We start from the raw sequence: 23,805 nt of genomic DNA, 5'->3' as shown, positions 1-23,805 counted from the left end.
TCCATTTATATGCAGCTGATATAGTCTTATACTCAGCTGGTACCTCCCCAGATATTGTGTTAAACGCTCCAGAACAAAGCTTTCTTAGTCTCCAACAAGCTTTCCCTGCCCTTAACCTTGTTCTGAACACCTCCAAAACAAAGGTCATGTGGTTTGGTAAGAAGAATGCCCCTCTCCCCACCGGTGTAACTACTACCTCTGAGTGTTTAGAGCTTGAGGTAGTCACCTCATACAAGTACTTGGGAGTATAGACTTGGTTTCCTCAATCATATTCGCACCTCTCTCACCCCAGCTGCCAAACGAACCCTGATTCAGATGACCATCCTACCTATGGTCAATTACAGAGACATAATTAATAGATCGGCAGGCAAGGGTGCTCTTGTGTGGCTAGATGTTCCTCACCAGATTTGCCACCAATGCTCCTTATAGGAAACATCACTGCACTCTATACACCTCTGTAAACTGGTTGTCTATGTACCCATCGCAAGACCCACTGGTTGAAGCATATTTATAAACCCTCTTAGGCCTCACTCCCCCCTATCTGAGATACCTACTGCAGCCCTCATCCTCTACATACAACACCTATTCTGCCAGTCACTTTCTGTTAAAGGTCCCCAAAGCACACACATCCCTGGGTCGCTCCTCTTTTCAGTTCGCTGCAACTACAGACTTGATTATGTTGGAGGCGCTTCCATTAGACAGATCTCTGCTACATCATGGATCAAGAGTTGACGTAAGGCCAAATAAACAGGTTGTTTTTTCAGCAGCAGACTATGATCAATAATGTCAAAAGCTGCACTGAAGTCTAATAAAACAGCTCCCACAATTGTCTAATTATCATTTTTTCCCCGACAATCATCAGGTCATTTGTAAGTGTTGTACAGTTGAGTGCCGCTCCCTATAAGGTTGTCTTCTGCTGGAGACTCACCAGGTCGATGAGGTCACTGAGATTCTTCTCGATCTGCTGGGGAGGAAGACGCCTCATCAGGTCCAGAGCACAGTCCAGCTGCTGGTCATTCTGAAACACACAAAATAAGAGTCAGCTTTTGATACACATTCCAACACAAAATGTATAGTTCTGCAAAAGAAAGTCTAAAAGCAAGTTGCACTTGCCCTTTGTCAATTTTATTTTATTTTACAAGAGAAAATGAACTCGATCCTTGCCAAGTTCAACCCTGCAGAAAGAGTCAACAGTTTAAGCTGGTCTTGGAATATAAGAAGTTGACTGTTCACAGTTGATTTTCATGAATCTTTTAAAAGGAGATTCAATTAACTTTAAAGTGTTTTAGTTTAAAATCATCCCTGTCACGGTCTGCATTTAAATCAACCAAAATAGATTGAATTGACCACAGAGCCAAAAAAGTTCCCGGCCTCCCACACAGCCCCAGCAGAATGAGGAGGCAGCCAGTGATGGATGCATGTTACATTCTTACGGTAGATACGACAGAGCCGAGCCAGGCCGTGACTAGGGTATGTAGAGAACATTTACACCCTGACAACAATAGCCATACACTCACTGCATCCTAAGATTACATAGGTCATGGAACTAGCTGCTCATGGTTTCAGTTACAGCCTTTATCAAAGCAAAACTAAGTGGCATGAGAGAGGAAGTTCTGGATTTGCCCCTAAATAGCCTTGTTGAGCATGTGATAGGCCTATCTAGTACACTAGGAATCTTTACAACACAAGGCAGATTCCTTTAGGGGAGTGTCTAAATCTACAAATGTGAAAAACATTTTGCAACCATGGTAGTTAGAAGACGGATTGACTGGTTACCATATAAGGCAATGCTGTGGAGCCTCCAGTTATTGATACAGGCCCGTCATTTTATGGCATCTAGAAAGGCCATCATTATTTTAAGTCTATGTAAATTATTTGATTGCTTGAGAGCTCATAAATGAAGACAACAGTTCCCATCAACTGAAAATGTGACTAAACCTATACCAAAAGGATGTGAACGATTCACTCCACTGCCTCTGCTATAAAACTGAGTACAAACCTTTGTGAGGAAAGAATTTTAATAACACTTAAAATACTAATTTGTGGAGAATGAGTATCCATTACAATACTCTGCTCTTACTTGCACAATTACCATAGAACCGACAGTTATGGATGAGACTAAAAATGTAGTTTAAAAGAATGGGCTTGGAAACTCGAACCCTGGCAATTTGACTGGTAATGGGTACACTCACAATTACTGTCTGGTATTGTAATGCAATCATTTCCACGGTAACATAGAATGTTCATTAAAAATTATGTTAAAAGGTCAAATGTGAACAGCATATTGGGTAAATTTCCACAACTTTGAGAGTTGAAGCGTGAGGCTCAACTTCTCCTCTGTTTTGGTCCCCTGGCTACCACGCTGTGAACAGCGTGAAACGATCGCATGCACATGCCCAGATACTGTGTGTGACTGTGTGAGAGCGAGGTGTTGCATCTCACTCATCTCAATATCTGCGGTGCTGCTCATGGCAATGGCAATTCACTGAGTCTACCTTTAACTGTGGCTCATGCAATGTTTTTTTCCAATGCAGTGGAGTTAAATCAACAAATCACAGCATGGATGGGTACACTTCCTGCTTTTACTTCCTGCTTTGCTCCTATGGGTACACTCGCAAAGGCCGCCAGTCCACCCATTATGCCATCATTGACTTTAATGGGGACGTCCATTATATTTATTCTATTTCTATGGCAGCACATGCAGTCAGGAGCGGAGGAGAGAAGAAAATGTGCCTCTTTTTTTTTTTTTTAATTTTTTTTTTTATGATGCCTGCTGTGGGCTCAGGCTTGCCTTTTTGAATACAGGCCCATTTGTGAAGTGTTGTATTACAGACAACTTTGTCAAACAAGCACATATAAATAAATGTGATTAAACTGAACTTCAGAAAGAAGGATGAATGAATACGGATTGATTCATGGCGTCAGTCCCTCCACAAGCTCTCCTTATGTTCAATTACTGAGGAGATCTAGCAGTGGAACAGAGAGGATTGTTGTTAATAGGGAGAAGCTAAGCTAGCGGACCACCTAGCAGAGACTTCCCTGGAGGTGATCCCTCTCTGAACTATGGTGATCAGGATATCAGCATGCAGGGAAGGACAGGCCAGCCACAACATGAAACCCCTGAGAAATGTACAGGACTGAGATATCTGGAGTAGAGGTCGACCGATTAATCGGCATGGCCAATTAATTAGGGCCGTTTTCAAGTTTTCATAAGAATCGGTAATCAGCATTTTTGGAGACCGATTATATTGCACTCCACGAGGAGACTGCGTGGCAGGCTGACCACATGTAAAAGGACCCACCACCTTTCATATGTTCTCATGTTCTGAGCAAGGAACTTAAACGTTAGCTTTTTTACATGGCACATATTGCACTTTTACTTTCTTCTCCAAAACTGTTTTTGCATTATTTAAACCAAATTGAACAGGTTTCATTATTTATTTGAGACTAAATTGATTTTATTTATGCATTATATTAAGTTATAATAAAAAAAAGTGTTCATTAAGCATTGTTGTAATTGTCATTTTTTCTATATATATTTTTAATCGGTATCGTCTTTTTTTGGTCCTCCATTAATCGGTATCAGCATTGAAAAATCATAAATTGGTCAACCTCTAATCTGGAGCAACTGAAGTCAAGTTTATATTCATCCAATTTGAACTTAACGCAGTTCCGACTGTAGTCCTATTCCAATTAAATAAACAAAAGTAACAGAATTTTAGTAAGTACTGATAAATAGTGCAGCAACACACTAATCTTAAGAGATGGAAAGACAACAAATTGAGATATAGCCTAGAGCCCTAAAAGTCTAGAAACAACAAACTGAACACCTGTCAAAACACATGGTGGTTCTCATAAACAACATCTGATTCGCAAACAACAAAAACACACCAATGCCAATATTCAAATTCACAGGAATACCAGTAATCAACTCAATGTCTTTCATTTTATACGCATCAGCAACCACAGCTAATGAAGTCAAGGAAACCCTTAAAGAGTTGCAGTCTGTTTTGGAATGGGTGGCCAGTAATAAACTGGTCCTAAACATCTCTAAAACTAAGAGCATTGTATTTGGTACAAATCATTCCCTAAATTCTGGACCTCAGCTGAATCTGGTAATGAATTGTGTGGCTGTTGATCAAGTTTAGGATACTAAATTACTTGGTGTCACCTTAGATTGCAAACTGTCATGGTCAAAACATATAGATTCAAAGGTTGAAAAGATTGAGGTCGGACCGCTGTGGCGTTTTTGACACCACTCCACAAATCAAGTCCCGCAGGCTCTAGTTTTATCTTATCTTGAATATTGTCCAGTCAAGTGCAGCAAAGAAAGACCTCGTTAAGCTGCAGCTGGCCCAAAACAGAGAGGCACATCTTGCTCTTCATTGTATTCAGAGGGCTAATATTAATACTACACATGCCAGTCTCTCTTGGCTAAGAGTTGAGGAAAGACTGACTGCGTCACTTCTTGTTTTTATAAGAAAGAATGTGCAGGAAATTCCAAATTGTTTGCGTCGCCAACTTACACACAGCACACACACTTACCCCACCAGACATGCCACCAGGGGTCTTTTCACAGTCCCCAGGTCCAGAACAAATTAATGGAAACGTACAGTATTATACAGAGCCATGAGTGCATGGAACTCCTTTCCATCTTATATAGCACTAGTGCAGAAAACCTGGTTTCAAAAACCAAAATCTCACAGCACAACGCCTCTCCCCCATTTGACCTACTTGTTGTGTGTATGTACTGACATGTATGTGTAACTGATAGATACATTTTGAAACATTAACATGTGCATGTAAATTGTAAAGTCTTGCCGAATGTCTTTCGTTATACATGTCAGACCCCAGTTAACCTAGATGTCACCATTGGCGTCGGCTAATGGGGATCCTAATAAATCCAAAATCAAATGCCAAGTCATCAGATGAAACCAAGGTAGATACCAGCCAGAGAAGAGCAGCTGGCTATAGGATAATCACACAGACAAAAGCATTCCTTCCCTAAACAAACTTCAGTCTCCTTTCTCCTGAACACAGCCAAGGTTTTCAGATCATGTACTGCATGCCCTTCTCACACTTTTGGGTTGTTTCTAGGCAGATGAATCAGTCTTGTTCAGACGACACCTGCACTCCCTGACACTATTTACCAATGCCCTAGTCTCAGTGTAAACACTGCCGGACCAACTGCCCAGGGGGCTGAGAAGAGCAGCGAGGATGGACCAACATGATGGATGAGGTCAGCGGGTGGCTGGGGAGACAAGCCATCTGCTCTCCATTATATTGTATTAGACCTTCATTCCAAGTGTACAACATTCATAAAAGGAGTAGAGTGGAGTTTGAGGTGTGAATGTAGCTAGTTACATTTGTTGGTGACAAGCCAGTCACATTACTTCAAGTGTTTAAAATAATAATAAACAAGTGTGTAATGGTAATGTTTTTTTGCATATCCCAACTCCCCTGCAGGAAGTGGGGTCATGGCTAGGGTCGCCATTGTACAGCATCCCTGAAGTAATTTGAGTTAAGTGCCTTGCTCAAGGGCACAGTGAAATATTTGTTAAAATGTTTTCAACTTGTCAGCTCTGGTACTTGAACAATCCACCTTTTTTTTTTACTGGCTCAATGCTCTAACCTCGAGGCTACCTGCCCCATAATATAGGCCTATAGTCAGAAAATAACTGCTACTGTTATTTTTCACTGTTTTATTTCTTTACTTACCTACTGTTCACCTAATACCTTTTTTGCACTATTGGTTAGAGCCTGTAAGTAAGCATTTCACTGTAAGGTCTACTACACCTGTTGTATTCCGCACACGTGACAAATAAACTTTGATTTGATTTGCCATGCACGTGACAATGGTGGTTGAATATATTTTGTCAGGTGCACCATAATATGCCTAACATTGAAAGGATGTTGGTGAATTATTTCATGAAACAATTTCAGTTACATTATTAAACGTGTTCTACAAAAAGTTACACTGACAGTAAAGTCAACAAAAGCTACTGAACACGTAATTCACATTTTGAAGTCAATGAAAAGTTGAGTTGTGGTTTACACGTCGCCTCAAATCCAAAGGAGGGAAGGGGCGGAGCAGGCCGATTTTAGCGACAGACAACCCAGCGGTTGTACTATTTTAACCATGGTGTGTGTGTCTGCAAGAAGAGGGGGTAGCGAGAGCCCTTTAATCCCCGAACTAGTTTCTCAATCCAAAACATCCTGTAACTTTATTCTGCGCGCAGAACATCAAGCTGGCTAGTTAGTTAACAATGAAAATCGGAGTAACATTCATAGCTAGGTCGTTTATCTAACTGTGGGTAGATAATTTATATGAATGTATATGCCTCTGTCGAAACGTAACACAGCACTTCCTATAAAAGGACAGATGGCATGCTAGCTGGCTAATATCCCTTAGCAGCCCCACCAAAAACGACCCATTCCTCCAGCTCGTCTCCGCGGCCTTACCATGTCTGCGGCGCTCAGTGACGATCTCGGAGAGGAAATATGCTTTACACGTACGTTTTATTGTGCTTGCACAACTTGTTCTTCTATACTGTTGTTGTTTTTATCCCCACCATGTAAATTATGTTTCTTTCGCCTCCCTCACGGAACCCAGCCCTGTCAGCGAATTAACTTCCTCAACCGGGTACAGGAAGGGGGATCGTCACTACTTACCACAGTCACAAAGTTATAAACCCCACCCATTTCTATTACAAAAAAATGTTTTTATCTGACCTTAAACGTAACCCTAACTGTAACCACACTGATAACGTTGTGAATAACCATAACCTTAAATTAAGACCAAAAGTGGCATTTTATTTTTCATGATTTTTTACGATATGGCCAATCGGACCTTTGTGGCTGTGGTAACTAGTGGACACACAGGAAGGGAGACGGTGAAAAATGCGGAGATTGCATGTCCGGGTCACACCACTCCTTCTCTGAAACAGCCAATCGGAGAGGAGTAAGTAAGGGATTGCCAAGTATGGAAAAGAGAGGAGTGGTGAATGGTAAAGAGTAGATGAACAGAGGGCGATAGGGGAGGGGAGGGGAGGGGAGGGGAGGGGAGGGGAGTGATGTATACAAACCCTGGAATACAGAAGCAATGTATTGGCCATTGACCTGTGTTTGATTTTCTAGCATGTTTGATGTAGCAATGTAAGTAGATTTTTGTATTATGAATAATACATGTAAAAAATAATTAAAAAATTTAAAATAAAATTTAAAAAAATATATATATATAAAAAATATATATATATATATAAAAATAAATAATAATAATAATAATAAAAATGTATTGGCCATTGAGAGGGTTTTGAAGACAGCGGTCGGCCATATTGGCACTCCCCTGTAGGAGCAGTCCATGGGCTCCCCAGTGGTGCAGCGGTCTAAGGAACTGCATCTCAGTGCTAGAGGCATCACTACAGACCCGGGTTCTATTCCAGTCTGTATTACAACTGGCTGTGATTGGGAGTCCCATACGGCTGTGCACAATTGGCCCAGCGTTGTCCGGGTTAGGCTGTTTTTGTAAATAAGAATTTGTTCTTAACTGACTTGCCCAGTTAAAAAAATAGGGATGAATGGAATTCTACAGTATATTTCAATTACATGTTTCAAGGACAAAATGACATGTATTTAAGTGTTTTTGTTGTTGTAGTAACATTAGTACTCGAAAAAAATCTGAAGGAAAATGTTTTATACATTTGTTCATGTTTTATTTGTATGTTTAGCTCACATAATATAATGTTAAAGTATACATTAACGTGGGCTTATGTTGAAAATGATAGACCTTTCAAACGTTGTATGCATCTCAGCAACATTATCGGTAAGCGACATGATGCCTACTGTACCAAAGCAATTTTAACAGGAGTGACGTGTGTTGATATATAGGCTAACAGAATTGGTTAAAAAAGAGTTATGCATGCTAACATACTAGGCAATAATTAAGAGTAGGCAGAGTGATTGCTTAAGGTGAAATTTTTATCAAACGTTTTACCATTGCAACATTTGAAGTAGGCCTATGTCACATTCAACCTGGTTTTATGGAGCGTGGTATAGAGTTCCATTCAATTTAAGGGCTTTATTGGCATGGGAAACATATGTTTACATTGCCAAAGCAATAGAAATTGTGACGCCTGCTCCCGCTCCCCCTCCCTGGCGCTCAAAGGCGCCAGGCTCCCCAGCATTACGCACTCCTGCCACCATCATTACGCACACCTGCCTTACCTCATCACGCTCATCAGTGAATTATTGGCCTCACCTGGACTCAGTCACCTGTTTATTACCTCCCCTATACTTGTCAGTTCCCCAGCTCTGTTCCTAGCTGCTGCATTGATTGTCGTCTGTCTTTTGAAAATGTTTCATTTTTTAAATTTCACCTTTATTTAACCAGGTAGGTAGTTCTCATTTACAACTGTGACCTGGCCAAGATAAAGCAAAGCAGTGCAACAAAAACAACAACACGGTGTTACACATAAACAAACGTACAGTAAATAACACAATACAAAAATCTATGTACAGTGTGTGCAAATGTAGAAGAATAGGGAGGTAAGGCAATAAATAGGCCATAGTGGTCGAAATAATTACAATTTAGCATTTACACTGGAGTGATAGATGTGCAGATGATGATGTGCAAGTAGAGATACTGGGTTGCAAAAGAGTAAGAGGATAAGTAACAATATGGGGATGAGGTAGTTGGGTGTGCTATTTACAGATTGGCTGTGTACAGGTACAGAGATCTGTAAGCTGCTCTGACAGCTGATGCTTAAAGTTAGAGAGGGAGATATAAGACAACAGCTTTAGTGATTTTTGCAATTCGTTCCAGTCATTGGCAGGAGAAAACTGGAAGGAAAGGCGGCCAAAGGTAGTGTTGTCTTTGGAGATAACCAGTGAAATATACCTGCTGGAGCGCGTGCTACGGGTGGGTGTTGCTATGGTGACCAGTGAGCTGAGATAAGGTGGGGCATTACAGAGCATATACTTATAGATAACCTGGAGCCAGTGTGTTTGGCAACGAATATGCAGTGAGGGCCAGCCAACGAGAGCATACAGGTCGCAGTGGTGGGTAGAATATGGGGCTTTGGTGACAAAACAAATGGCACTGTGATAGACTACATCCAGTTTGCTGAGTAGAATGTTGGAGGCTTTGTAAATGACATTGCCAAAGTCATGGATCGGTAGGATAGTCCGTTTTACGAGGGTTGCATCACTGCCTGGTACGGCAATTGCTTGTTCTCTGACCGCAAGGCACTACAGAGGGTAGTGCATACGGCCCAGTACATCACTGGGGCTATGCTGCCTGCCATACAGGACTTCTACACCAGGCGGTGTCAGACGAGGGCCCTAAAAATGGTCGAAGACACCCAGCCACCCCAGTCATAGACTGTTCTCTCTACTACAGCATGGCAAGCGGTACCGGAGTACCGGAGGAGTAGCAAGGATCAGACCAATACGCAGGGTGGTACGTGTCCATGATACTTTAATAATAACTGAACACGACTCAATACAAAAATAACAAAGTGAATGGAAACGAAAACCGAAACAGTCCTGAATGGTGACACAAACAACAAAACAGGAAACAATCACCCACGAAACACAGGTGGGAAAAGGCTACCTAAGTATGATTCTCAATCAGAGACAACTAACGACACCTGCCTCTGATTGAGAACCATACCAGGCCAAACACAAAACACAACATAGAAAAACGAACATAGACAACCCACCCAACTCACGCCCTGACCATACTAAAACACAGACATAACAAAATAACTAAGGTCAGAATGTGACACTGCTACTGTATATAGCCTGTCTTTTTACTGTTGTTTTATTTCTTTACCTACCTGTTGTTCACTGTCGTGGAAGGATCAGAATTTGTTGGTAACATTTGTAAGATGTTTTATATTTATCAAATGTGTGTAAGTTATTTCTCATCAGAATTGTATTTTTGTATAATACTGTGGCGGGGTTGCAGTTATCTGTTCTATGTCAAAACTAAGTTGCATGGGCCACAGAGAGGGGAGAGGTCAAAGTGTCATCATGTGTAAACATGTCTTTTACTCCCTACCTTTTTCTAGTGGGGAAAGAAGGGTGGCAGTGTCTGGAATCATTCTATGCTCCCTCTAATGTTGTTTCTATCTTAACCTATAGCCTCATTCTCCTCTCCGTGAGTTTGTCCAGGAGGTTGTATTTAGAGTTGGTTGTATCTAAATGACCATTTGATATATGCCTGTTGATTTGGAGGATTGGTTTATGGTTCTGGGGTTTGGGAAAGGAGACTAAGCTGAACGATGAATTATGTCTATGCTGTCTGACTATGTGTGATCTTTGCTATAAAGGATCCCATTTTGCCATTGTGTGGGGACTCTCAACTTTTCATTAGAGATACTGAACTGTTGAAAGTCAAAATGCTATAGAGCTTATATAATTAAAGATGGACTTTTATAAACTCTGACTTGTGTGTATGGTTTGCTCCCATTTGGTAAATAGAGGAAATTTCCAGGACATCACCTAATACCTTTTTTGCACTATTGGTTAGAGCCTGTAAGTAAGTATTTCACTGTAAGATCTACACCTGTTGTATTCGGCGCATGCGACAATTAAACTTTGTTTGGCAGCATGAGTGAAGGAGGCTTTGTTGCGAAATAGGAAGCCGATTCTAGATTTAGTTTTGGATTGGAGATGCATAATGTGAGTCTGGAAGGAGAGTTTACAGTCTAACCAGACACCTAGGTATTTGTAGTTGTTCACATATTCTAAGTCAGAACCGTCCAGAGTAGTGATGCTAGTCGGGTGGGTGGGTGCGGGCAGCAATCGGTTGAAGAGCATGCACTTAGTTTTACTATTTCTTAAATGCAGTTGGAGGCCACGGAAGGAGTGTTGTATGGCATTGAAGCTCGTTTTTTGAGGTTTGTTAGCACAGTGTCCAAAGAAGGGCCAGATGTATACAGAATGGTGTCATCTGCATAGAGGTGATTGATAGATACAGAGAAAAGAGTCTGCCTGAGAATTGAACCCTGTGGTGCCCCCATAGAGATTGCCAGAGGTTCGGACAACAGGCCCTCTGATTTGACATACTAAACTCTATCTGAGAAGTAGTTGGTGATCCAGGCAAGGCAGTCATTTGAGAAACCAAGGCTATTGAGTCTGCCGATAAGAATGTGGTGATTGACAGAGTCGAAAGCCTTGACCAGGTCGGTGAAGACGGCTGGACAGTACTGTCTTTTATCGATGGCGGTTATGATATCATTTAGGACCTTGAGCGTGGCTGAGGTGCACCCATGACCAGCTTGGAAACCAGATTGCATCGTGGAGAAGGTACGGTGGGATTCGAAATGGTCGGCGATCTGTTTGTTAACTTGGCATTCAAAGATTTTAGAAAGCAGGGCAGGATGGATATAGGTCTATAACAATTTGGGTCTGCTCTTATTCTCCATGGACTTTACAGTGTCCCAAAACTTTTTGGAATTAGTGCTACAGGATGCAAAATTCTGTTTGAAAATGCTAGCCTTAGCTTTCCTAACTGACTGAGTATATTGGTTCCTGACTTACCTGAAAAGTTGCATATGGTGGAGGCTATTCAATGCTAATGAGAGGACCACAGGATGTTTTTGTGCTGGTCAAGGGCAGTCTAGTCTGGGGTGAACCAAGGGCTATATCTGTTCTTAGTTCTTCTTTTTGAATGGGGCATGCTTATTTAAGATGGCGAGGAAAGCACTTTTAAAGAGCAACCAGTCATCCTCTACTGATGGGATGAGGTCAAAATCCTTCCAGGATACCCGGGACAGGTCGATTAGAAAGGTGTTGTAGGGAGCGTTTGACAGTGATGAGGGGTGTTTTTTTTTTACCGTGGACCCGTTACGCACGCAGGCAATGAGGCAGTGATCGCTGAGATCCTGGTTGAAGACAGCAGAGGTGTATTTAGAGGAAGTTGGTCAGGATGATATCTAAGAGGGTGCCCGTGATTACAGATTTAGGGTTGTACCCGGTAGGTTCATTGATAATTTGTGTGAGATTGAGGACATCTAGCATAGATTGTAGGACTGCCCGGGGTGTTAAGCATGTCCCAGTTTAGGTCACCTAACAGTACGAACTCTGAAAATAGATGGGGGTTAATCAATTCACATATGGTGTCCAGGGAACAGCTGGGGTCTGAAGGGTGTCTATAACAAGCGGCAACGGCGGGAAACTTGTTTCTAGAAAGGTGGATTTTTAAAAGTATAAGCTTGTATTGTTTGGGCACAGACCTGGATAGTTTGACAGAACTCTGCAGGCTATCTCTGCAGTAGATTTCAACTCCGCCCCTTTTGGCAGTTCTATCTTTTTAAATATTATTATCATTTTTAATTTTACCCCCTTTTTCTCCCCAATTTCGTGGTATCCAATTGTTAGTAGCTACTAACAGTACGGGCTCGGGAGAGACGAAGTTTGAAAGTCATGCGTCCTCCGATACACAACCCAACACAGCACGCATCCAACCCGGAAGCCAGCCGCACCAATGTGTTGGAAGAAACACTGTGCACCTGGCAGCCTTGGCTAGCGTGCACTTTGCCCGGCCCGCCTCAGGAGTCGCTGGTGCGCGATGAGACAAGGATATCCCTACCGACCAAGCCCTCCCTGAATCGGACGACGCTATGCCAATTGTGTGTCGCCCCACGTACCTCCCGGTCGTGGCCTCGGCGCGAACCCAGAGTCTCTGGTGGCACAGCTGGCGCTGCAGTACAGCGCCATTAACCAGTGCGCTACCCGGGAGGACCTTGGCAGTTCTATCTTGTCGGAAAATGTTATAGTTAGGGATGGAAATTTCAGGATTTTTGGTGTACCTAGTTCTGACGCTGTTCCTGTCCTGTTGCATGTCCGTTCTTTATTAAATGTTTAACTCCCCGTACCTGCTTCTCATGTACAGCGTCAGTCCATATAGAAATAGATAATAAACAAAAGTGACTGTACATTACACTTCCAAAATAATAAAGACATTTCAAATGTTATCTTACAGTGGGACGAAAAAGTATTTTGTTTCTGGCGTCCTTTGACAGCTCTTTGGTCTTGGCTATAGTGGAGTTTGGAGTGTGACTGTTTGAGGTTGTGGACAGGTGTCTTTTATACTGATAACAAGTTCAAACAAGTGGCATTAATACAGGTAACGAGTGGAGGACAGAGGAGCCTCTTAAAGAAGAAGTTACAGGTCTGTGAGAGCCAGGAATCTTGCTTGTTTGTAGGTGACCAAATACTTATTTTCCACCATAATTTGCAAATAAATTCATTAAAAATCCTACAATGTGATTTTCTGGATTTTTTCCCCCTCATTTTGTCTGTCATAGTTGAAGTGTACCCATGATGAAATTGACAGGCCTCTCTCATCTTTTTAAGTGGGAGTACTTGCACAATTGGTGGCTGACTAAATACTTTTTTTGCCCCACTGTATGTATATATACAGTGTTGTAATGATGTGCAAATAGTTCAAGTACGATAGGGAAAATAAATAAACATAAATATAGGTTCTATTTACAATGGTGTTTGTTCTTCTTCTTTTCTATTGGAAATAGGTCACAAATCTTGCTGCTGTGATTGCACACCGTTGTATTTCGCCCACTAGATATGGGAGTTTATCCAAATTTGTTTTGTTTTTGAATTCTTTGTGTGTTTGGGTAATCTGCGGGAAATATTTGTCTCTAATATGGTCATACATTTGGCAGGAGGTTAGGAAGTGCAGCTCAATTTCCACCTCATTTTGTCGGCAGTGTGCACATAGCCTGTCTTCTCTTGAGAGCCAGGTCTGCCTTCGGCAACCTTTCTCAATAGCAAGGCTATGCTCACTGAGTCTGTACATAGTCAAAGCTTTCCTTAATTTTGGGTCAGTCACGGTAGTCAGGTATTCTGCCACTGTGAACTCTCTGTTTTGGGCCAAATAGCAATCTAGTTCTAATTCTTTCCAATGTGTTAAGTAATTATCTTTTTGTTTTCTCATGATTTGGTTGGGTCTAATTGTGTTGCTGTTCTGGGGCTCTGTGGGGTCTGTTTGTGTTTGTAAACAGAGCCCCAGTGTCACACCCTGACCATAGTTTGCTTTGTATGTTTCTATGTTTTGTTTGGTCAGGGTGTGATCTGAGTGGGCATTCTACGTTGTGTGTCTAGTTTGTCTGTTTCTGTGTTTGGCCTGATATGGTTCTCAATCAGAGGCAGGTGTTAGTCATTGTCTCCGATTGGGAACCATATTTACGTAGCCTGTTTGGTGTTGGGTTTTGTGGGTGATTGTCTCCTGTGTCAGTGTTTGTACCACACGGGACTGGTTTCGGGTTTTCACATTTATTGTTTTGTAGTTTGTTTTGATTATTAGAGGGAATCAGCCTAATTCTGCATTATTTGGTGTTTGATATTATACACAGATTATTTTTTTTGCAGGATTCTGCATGCAGTCTCATTTGGTGTTTGTCCCATTTTGTGAATTCTTGGTTGGTGAGTGGACTCCAGACCTCACAACCATAAAGGGCAATGGGTTATATAACTGATTCAAGTATTTTTAGCCAGATCCTATTTGTTATGTCAAATTTGATGTTCCTTTTGGTGGCATAGAAGGCTCTTGTCTCTCAGATCGTTCACAGCTTTGTGGAAGTTACCTGTGCTGCTGATGTTTAGGCCGAGGTGTAATATATAGTTTTTGTGTGCTCTGGGGCAACACTGTCTAGATGGAATTTGTACTCATGGTCCTGGGAACTGGACCTTTTTTGGAACACCATTGTTTTTGTCTGACTGAGATTTACTGACAGTGCCCAGGTCTGACAGAATCTGTGCAGAAGATCTAGGTGCTGCTGTAGGCCCGCCTTGGTTGGGGACAGAAGCACCAGATCATCAGTAGACATTTGACTCCAGATTCTAGTAGGATGAGGCTGGATGCTGCAGACTGTTCTAGTGCCTCCTCCAATTCGTTGATATATATGTTGAACAGGGTGGGGCTTAAGCTGCATTCCTGTCTCACCCCCCGGCCCTGTGGAAATGTATATATATTTTTAAATCAATCAACAGTCTCTATGGGGTACCACAGGGTTCAATTCTCGGGCTGACTCTTTTCTCTGTATATATCAACAATGTCGCTCTTGCTGCGGTTGATTCCCTGATCCACCTCTACGTAGACGACACCATTCTGTATACATCTGGCCCTTCTTTGGACACTATGTTAACTAACCTCCAAACGAGCTTCAATTCCATACAACACTCCTGTGGCCTCCAACTGCTCTTAAAAGCTAGCAAAACCAAATGCATGCTTTTCAACCGTTTGCTGCCCACACCCACCCGCCCGACTAGCATCACTACTCTGGACGGTTCTGACCTAGAATACGTGGACAACTACAAATACCTAGGTGTCTGGCTAGACTGTAAACTCTCCCTCCAGACTCATATCAAACATCTCCAATCCAAAATCAAATCTAGAATCGGCTTTCTATTTCGCAACAAAGCCTCCTTCACTCATGCCGCCAAACTTACCCTATTAAAATTGACTATCCTACTGATCCTCGACTTCGGCAATGTCATCTACAAAATAGCTTCCAATACTCTACTCAGCAAACTGGAAGCAGTCTATCACAGTGCCATCCATTTTGTTACCAAAGCACCTTATACCACCCACCACTGTGACCTGTATGCTCTAGTCGGCTGGCCCTCGCTACATATTCGTCACCAGACCCACTGGCTCCAGGTCATCTATAAGTCTATGCTAGGTAAAGTCTATGCCAACTCAGCTCACTGGTGACCATAACAACACCCACCCGTAGCACGCTCTCCTGCAGGTATATCTCACTGGTCATCTGTTAAGATATTTTATCAAGGTTTAAGATAAATTATTAAATAATTCTACCCAGAAACTTAACCATTAGGATTAGAGGTTATGTAGCATGGACAAGGGGTAATTAGAAATGATAACCATTGTGGAAGAAGGAATGTATGTGTGTACCGAAAGTAAGCAGAGAGAATCCTTAACCTATGTTTGAACAGACCCAGCTATAACTCTGTGGAGATAAAATAGGGCAGCGAGAGCCCCTCCAGGTTTTCCGTATCTGGGGGGGACTGGAACTGTCAGCTAAGTGGTAATAAACTGTGGTGAGACTTCAGGAGATAATCCATATATAGTGTGTAATGTCTGTGCATTAGTGGGTTGGAATGTACTTTTGAAGCAGCTTTGTCCTTGTCGGAGAGGAGGAGGGACATTTAAGACGCTATGACGTTATGTGTGATATATAAACTAATGTACATGGTATTTTAAGTAGAGCTCTCCGGAATAAACGTTATTGATGCATTTTGAGACTGATCTTTGTCCTATTTTATGCAAATAAGAACCTGACAAATTCTTAGAAACGGACAAAGTGTTTTGCTTTGTTATAATTGAATTGGTTAATGAACACATAGGAATATAATTCCTCCAACATCATCCCCAAAGCCAACACCTCCTTTGGCCTCTTTTCCTTCCAGTTCTCTGCTGCCAGTGACTGGAGCGAATTGCAAAAATCGCTGAAGCTGGAGACTTACATTTCCCTCACTAACTTTAAACATCAGCTATCTGAGCAGCTAACCGATCCCTGCAGATGTAATTAGTCCATCTGTAAATAGCCCACCGAATCTACCTACCTCATCCCCATATTGTTTTTATTTACTTTGCTGCACTTTTGCACACCGGTATCACTACTTACACACCATCATCTGCTCATCATCATCTGCTCATCTATCACTCCAGTGTTAATGCTAAATTGTAATTACTTTGCTACTATGGCCTATTTATTGCCTTACCTCCTCATGCCATTTGCACACACTGTATATAGACTTTATTTTTTTTCTATTGTGTTATTGACTGTACGCTTGTTTTTGTTTTTTGTTGTTGTTTCTGCCGCAATGCTTTGCTTTATCTTGGCCAGCTAGCTTACCTGGTTAAATAAAGGTGAAATCAAATTCAAATTAAAATGTTTAACACACACTTGTTGTTTGTGTACATGGATTTTATAATGTCTTATGTTTTTCCCCAAACACCACTTTCCATCAATTTGTATAGCAGGCCCTCATGCCAAATTGTATCAAAAGCTTTTCTGAATTCAACAAAGCATGAGAAGACTTTGCCTTTGCCTTTGTTTTGGTTTGTTTGTCAATTAGGGTGTGCAGTGTGAATGTGTGGTCTGTCGTATGGTAATTTGTTAAAAAGCCAATTTGACATTTGCTCAGTACATTGTTTTCGCTGAGAAAATGTCAGAGTCTGTTGTTAATGATAACGCAGAGGATTGTCCCAAGGTTGATGTTGACACATATTCCATGGTAGTTATTGGGGTCAAAATTGTCTTCACTTTTGTGGATTGTCTAGAAGGGATTGAATTTGCTGTTGCCTAATTGTTTTTTGGTAGATTTCCACACTACTTTCCTTCCATCTATATAATTTCTTAATATCATTAACTTCCTTTGGCTTTGATGCCGCATGATTGCGCAAAGTTCTGTTCAAGTGGAGTGTGATTTTGCTGTGATCTGATTGACTGTGTACGCTCTAAGATACTATGGGTTGAGGCCAGTGATAAAGTAGTCTACAGCACTACTGCCAAGAGATGAGCTCTAGGTGTATCTACCATCGGAGTCCCCTCGAGGCCTACGATTGACTATGTACATACCCGGCGTCCTACAGAGCTGCAGTAGTTGTGACCCGTTTTTGTTGGTTATGTTGTCGTAGTTGTGTCTAGGGGGGCATGTGGGGAGGGAATGAGTTCATTTTCGATGCCTCATCGCGATTGGTTATTTATTCCTGCCATCTTTTGCAACAAAGTAAATGAACACCTTCCATAGAGATAGACAGAGGACTCAAATCAAATGTTATTTTTCACATGCGCCGAATACAACAGGTTACCTTACCGTGAAATGCTTACTTACAAGTCTTTAACCAACAATGAAGTTTTAAGAAAATATTTACTAAATAACCTAAGTTAAAAATAAAATACAAATAAAATAAGTAACACAATAAAATAACATTAATGAGGCTATATACCGAGTCAATGTGCAAGGGTACAGGTTAGTCGGGGTCATTTGTACATGTAGATAGGACTCATCTTTGTAGCTGTGCCATTATAGTGTATGTGACAGCATCTCAATTTTCTTCTTCATGATTGGCTGATCCCTTCTGATGACCTGGTTGGACATGACTCCAACATGATCACTAGGAGGGATCAGCCAATGAAGTCGGATGTCCCACCCAGTTGTCTACATTATGGTGGAAGCCCTCAATAGCGCTCCCCAAATTGTCATCCTAAAACTAGTAAAATGAATGGTGAAAGAATAGGATTTTGGAATAAAATAAGGTCTGAGGTTAACATGCTTAGGACATCTTATAAGTTATGTTCTATGAGATAATAGCAGTTATGAATTATGAAGCCTTTATATACTTCATGTGCTTTTCCAAAAAATATAATAAATTCTTCCAAATTCACAAAAAGTGATGTTAGCTGATGAAGATGATCTCATAGAACAAAACGTATAAGATCTCCTATGCCTGTGTTAGTTACAGACCTTATTTTTGGCGTTTATTCCCCCAAAATCCAAAAACCCAATTCATTTTCTGCATATGCTTTGTCCAATGAACCATGGTGGAGTTAGTGCCTACAAAAAGACACCATTACTATTTATCTCTATGGCGTTTCCCATGCTAATTTGGCCTTTTGGCCACTAGAGGCCTTTATCATTGTCTATGGCGCCATCAAAAGGTTTCATCATCACTATCTTTCCTTTGTGGTATCTCAAACTGTTTTGATTACCACCTGAGATAAACTTTTATTAGTTAATTTGACTCCTGGCTGAGAGTTTGTCTGGACAGTGTCTTAACATCATCCTAATACCTACTCTGAGCTGGAAGTTTTTCTTGTTGTCTTAAAACAGGTTTGAACAAGATTCAAACCTTTGTGGATATGGGCCAAATTGTTGTCTCACCTCATTGTTTGGTCATAATAAAGCTTCCCTCAACAAAGTACTCTGAGATCTACTTTAGTGCAGGGCTCTCCAACCCTGCTAACCTCCTGTAGGTTTTCGCTCCAACCCTGTGAGAGACATTGTTGCCCAAACACATGCAGTGTGATAAACGTCAATTATTCGGTAATGTGTCAAGTGTATGTAGACGGGAGTAGTATTATATGCCAGCTGAGTGTAAATGCTGCAATTGTGATGGTGAACATGCACTTGAATTTCTGAAGTGGCCTGTCAGGTGAAGGAGAGGGAGGTGGCAAGAATAAGGGCTATCCAGAATGTCACCTATCCGGAGGTGTTGACAAGAGTGGAAGAAAGGAGTGAAGATGAAGAAGTAATGGTAGTAGGAGTAGAGTCAAAATAATGATATTAATTGTCAACAGAGGGATCCTAACACGTTGCATGTTAATAAGAAGGTGGACGTATATTACTTTGGTTGTCAACTGCACAGTGCAAACGGAATGGAATTCTGAGAAAATAGGCATCATTTTGTGCGGCTGAGATTTAAAAAAAAAACATTTTGGGGATTTTTCTGCAGAGGCATTACAAGGAATCCCGTCGATGAATGCTCCGTCCTCACAGGCACCTGAGTATGTGTAGGGAATGCACAATAATGTTACCATGTGGTGCTGCTGCCATGCTGTGTTGCTACCATGTTGTTGTCATGTTGTGTTGCAACCATGGTGTGTTGTCATGTGTTGCTGCAATGCTATGTTGTTGTCTTAGGTCTCTTTTTATGTAGTGTTGTCTCTCTCGTCATAATGTGTGTTTTTTCCTATATTTTTATTTTTAATCCCAGCCTCCATCCCCGCAGGAGGCCTTTTGCCTTTTTATAGGCCGCCATTGTAAATAAGAATTTGTTATGAACCATATGAACGTACTATATTCCTGGCATGAGTAGCAGGGCGCTGAAATGTTGCGCGATTTTTAACAAAATGTTCAAAAAAGTAGAGGGTAGGAGCAACTAGTTAACTGACTTGCCCACTTAAATAAAGGGATGTGACTGAAGGAGTGGGATGGTTGTTATATACCCTGTACAGTAGGTGGCGGCAATACACCAATAGTTGTAATCTGCCATAAACTTTAAAGAAGGAGAAGAAGAAGAAGACGAGGAGGAAGAAGCGTGACGTAAGGATCACATGACCCAAATCTCGCGGTTTTTGAAGATTTTTCGTCTGACGGGTAGCAGCTTAAGACATGGCCGAGGAACAAGGACGGAAGTGGGACCGATGCCTAGCTGATAGTGCTGTAAAGTTAGGTAAATATCTATATTTTGAAAAATGCATCTATTGAGAAATGTATTCCTAACAGCGTACAACCTAAAACACGGCGGTGTAAAGCCGGGGACTAGGTGCATGATCTTAGCAAGGCCACCTGTCATCACATGGTGTGGGCCGTATAACGTTACCCGGTGAGGTCAATTGCCATTTCAAACCAAAAGCTCATTAACATAGCTATATTTTTTGGGATGATTGATTTGTTGTAGAAATTATATTATAGGCTATTGTGTTGCGGAAGCGGACCCAAACATTTGCGTTCGCAGGTCCTCTGTTTTTTATTATTCTGCGTCAAGTCCTTGAAACACTCAGATCTCATGCCCTTCACGCCCTAATGTAAGCCTTTGCTACAATGTTTCTATGACAGAACTGTTAATGCTATAACTGATATAATGTCATGCAGTAAAATGTTACCAGAATCCCTAACTGTCCCTAATCCCTAACTGCAATGCAGGTCACAGGGAACTAACTGGTGTGTTCATTACACAGATTCTGTTGAAAATCGTTTTGCCTGTTGCAAAACGATTAGGAACAGATACATTTGACTCAAAATGGGAAAAGTTTTGCTGCAAAAACGAGAGCTGTTTGACAAATTCAGGTGGATCTCTCCCCATTTCGTTCTGTTTGCTCTGTTTGCTTCCGTTTCGTTTTTAAATGGTTTCTCTTGCAAGACGTAATAAATACACCCCTGATAGAGGGTCTTGGATGTGTGTCTGTCATTGCCCCGAGCCACCGTCCATTCTCATCATGAACTTCACTCCACTGTGCCACTGATGCAAGTACCAAGCAACATCCATAGACCTCTTGGCAACATTCCACATGGCTTATGTTGTGCTGCTGACAGGATACCTATAGCTCATCAATGCATCTGTTAACAATTTCATCCCATCATTTACCCTGGCCTAGCCTTGTCTCATCCTCTTTCATGTCAGAGAGAGATCTTCAGAGAGAGACCTAGGCACAGTATTGGCTATGGACAGACAGTGTTGTTGCGTATTGCCTTGATTAAGAAATACTGAGACTTGCATATGACATTGAGTCCTCTAGTCTCGATAGCTTAATATGATTAAACAAACTATACAGTAATGATGCACCTGAACTGTATGTTCTTTATCAAGCCCATCTAGAGCTTATTCAATCAAAACATAACCAGTGTTATTGGAATACCCACATTACTATGAGTACATCAATCAAGCTTTAATTATCTTCTATGTAGTTATGTCATTTACATTGACATTTTAGTCATTTAGCAGACACTTATCCAGAGCGACTTACAGTAGTGCTCGGTACATTTGATACTTTTTCATTCTGGTCCCCTGTGGGAATCCAACCCCCAACCCTGGCAATGCAAGCGCCATGCTCTACCAACTGAGCCACATGGACCTCTGTCATGTCTGTCATGTGCTGATATATGATGTGTAATGAGGATTAATAAACTTACAGTTAATGTAAACTGTTACTACACTTTACAGAAAGGTCAGTGCAGACAGTATAGTTGCACTAGCCTGATCCCTGGCCTATGTTGTCTACTTTACTATTACACTTGCTGGTTCGTGTTGGGGATAAAACGTTTGAATCATGCATGTGGAGTGTGACGGTAGAGTCCAATATCCATAATAATGTCCAAGAACATGTCACACATTCTGATGTTGAACTGATGATAATAAGGCACCCTTTCCAACCACAATATCTGGGGAAATTAGAGGCCATTTGAGTAGTGCTTTTCCTCAGAGGGATTTTAATTCTCATCCTTTGTAACCAAGGAATTTGGCCATGGTCTTGGAATGTCAGCTAGCTTTGCAGCAACTAGCCATGAGAACCTCCTAATTTCCAGGTTTTAGATTTTGATCACACTGTGTGGCTAGAGATTCATAACTGTAAATCTGTTGCAGATCTGGCTTCATATTTGGCCAACTTCACTGCATTTCGGCAACTATCACAGGAAGGGGGAGGAGCGGGAGGAGGAGAAATGGAGAGATTAAGAGGGGGAGTGGGGTTAAAGAGACAAGCTGAGTCTGTAAATCATAAATCTTGGACTGGAAAGAGGGGGAGGGGTGAAGAGGAGCATGATTTTATGTTTGTCAGCAGCAATAAAGATGTGGGATGTCGTTTTTTGTGGTCTTGTTTGACATGTGTAAGTTGTGTAATCCTGGCGGAGGGAGCAGCGTCTGAGTGCTCTGGCAACGGCGCACCGTCATGCTGCATAGCTCTCTGAATCCAATTAAGAAGTGGAGGGGCCCAAACTGTTGTTTTTATGTGTTTCTGCGATGGCTGGCCCAGAGCTGGGTGGGGCGAGGCCCATAGCGAGGTGAAGCTAAGAACACAAACACATTCCTCCTCCTCAAGCTCCCCCTCTGGTCCACACTTACTTGGTCTGTCTGTGTGGTGCCTGATCAGTTTGTCTGTTCACCTCCTAGTCATGGAGATCACATCAACCCACCTGGACCCTTAGCTTGACCAGACTGGACCCTCACTCTCCCTTACATACACATCCCAGATCTCTAGATCACACTGCCTGTCCTCTATCCCCCCATCTCTCCTCCCTCTTTGTGTCTGTCCTTCATCAGCACTAGCTCCTCCTACCCCCAGACATCTCCTCTCCCTTTTCACTCCATTTCCATTTTTTTCTTTCCAATTAAGTTCATTGTCACATGCATTTCCTCGTCTTCTTCCGCTTTCTCTCTCTAATGAACCATGTCTGGCTGACAGGTGCTGTTAACCAGCTCTGGGGTTAGGGGCCATGTTGCCCCCCCCCCCCCCCCCAACTTGTTAGAGAAGTTTTAATTTGGAGCACACCAGGTAATTCCGTACCTGTGTGCATCACCCCAATACTTAATCATAGGGTGTGCTGCTGAGTTGGTTTTTGTCTGTTCTTCTGTCAAAGTTTATGCATCTCTCTCTCGCTCTCTTTCTCTCTCCCTCGCTGTAGCCACCGGCCTTGGTGTGGGGATTGTGTTTTCAGTTCTCTTCTTCAAACGTGAGTATTGCCTCAGACAGCAGGGAACAGTCATAGTAATTAGTGCTTTTTAATAACACTGACCATGTGTTGATCTTTGTGGGAGTTATGGTTTGTTTATTAAAGTGAATTGTCCATCCCATCTTAAGGGCGCACATGGCCAGTGGTGTTTGGCTTGGGTGTGGGGCTGGGCATGGGCTACTCCAACTGCCAGCAGGACTTCAGGTCACCTTACCTGCTCCATGGCCACATGGTGAAGGTGAGCAAATCACACACGTCATGACCAAGGTCGATGCCATTAAGTTTGAAACACAGTATCCCATCTTTTGTCCTCATCAATAATTGCACATAATACAATTACTGTTATGTTTGTCTTTCAGGAACAGTAGAAGACTGATGAGTTGGCTGATGTAGAAGTTGCTGTCTCGTCCTCATTATTTTGGACGGAACTCTGTCTCCCTGCCACCCAATGTAATTACTGTGTGAGTCTCAGGGCAGTCGATATGTATATATTTAATAAAACAGTATTGAAGAATTTGACAGAAATATTCTAAGTTACTTTTGTCATCTGTGTCAATAAAATATTTGAGTGCTCACAAATAA

At 41.8% G+C, this 23,805-nt stretch overlaps 2 protein-coding genes across 3 annotated transcripts in view; one reads left to right on the top strand and one right to left on the bottom strand.

Moving 5' to 3' along the window:
- Nucleotides 1-6,652, bottom strand: part of LOC115139455 (F-actin-capping protein subunit beta isoforms 1 and 2) — a 32,810-nt gene extending 26,158 nt beyond the window's left edge. For both annotated transcript variants that reach the window (XM_029676860.2, XM_029676849.2), the window contains exons 1-2: nt 6,463-6,652; nt 929-1,018 (exon numbers count right to left, since the gene is read on the bottom strand). In XM_029676860.2, the coding sequence (XP_029532720.1) occupies nt 929-1,018; nt 6,463-6,465 (93 nt within the window). In that variant the 5' untranslated portion in view covers nt 6,466-6,652. The remainder of the gene's footprint in view (nt 1-928; nt 1,019-6,462) is intronic.
- A 13,464-nt stretch (nt 6,653-20,116) lies between these two features.
- On the top strand, nt 20,117-23,805 carry LOC115145882 (MICOS complex subunit Mic10-like). Its single transcript, XM_029687498.2, has 4 exons — nt 20,117-20,227; nt 23,176-23,223; nt 23,352-23,461; nt 23,583-23,805. Exons 1-4 carry the CDS (start codon nt 20,167-20,169, stop codon nt 23,589-23,591), a joined length of 228 nt encoding a protein of 75 aa, XP_029543358.1. The 5' UTR covers nt 20,117-20,166; the 3' UTR covers nt 23,592-23,805.

The sequence above is a fragment of the Oncorhynchus nerka genome, linkage group LG2 (genome assembly GCF_034236695.1).
Source record: "Oncorhynchus nerka isolate Pitt River linkage group LG2, Oner_Uvic_2.0, whole genome shotgun sequence".
In the NCBI taxonomy this organism is placed as follows: Eukaryota; Metazoa; Chordata; class Actinopteri; order Salmoniformes; family Salmonidae; genus Oncorhynchus; species Oncorhynchus nerka.
This window is presented reverse-complemented; position numbering and strand designations above follow the sequence as displayed.

Excerpts from the sequence above, each read along its gene's own strand:
- LOC115145882 (XM_029687498.2), top strand. The coding sequence starts at position 20,167 with ATGGCCGAGGAACAAGGACGGAAGTGGGACCGATGCCTAGCTGATAGT. Across the intron at positions 20,228-23,175 it reads TGATAGTGCTGTAAAGTTAG|CCACCGGCCTTGGTGTGGGG; the intron begins GTAAATATCTAT and ends CCCTCGCTGTAG. Across the intron at positions 23,224-23,351 it reads TTCAGTTCTCTTCTTCAAAC|GGCGCACATGGCCAGTGGTG; the intron begins GTGAGTATTGCC and ends TCCCATCTTAAG.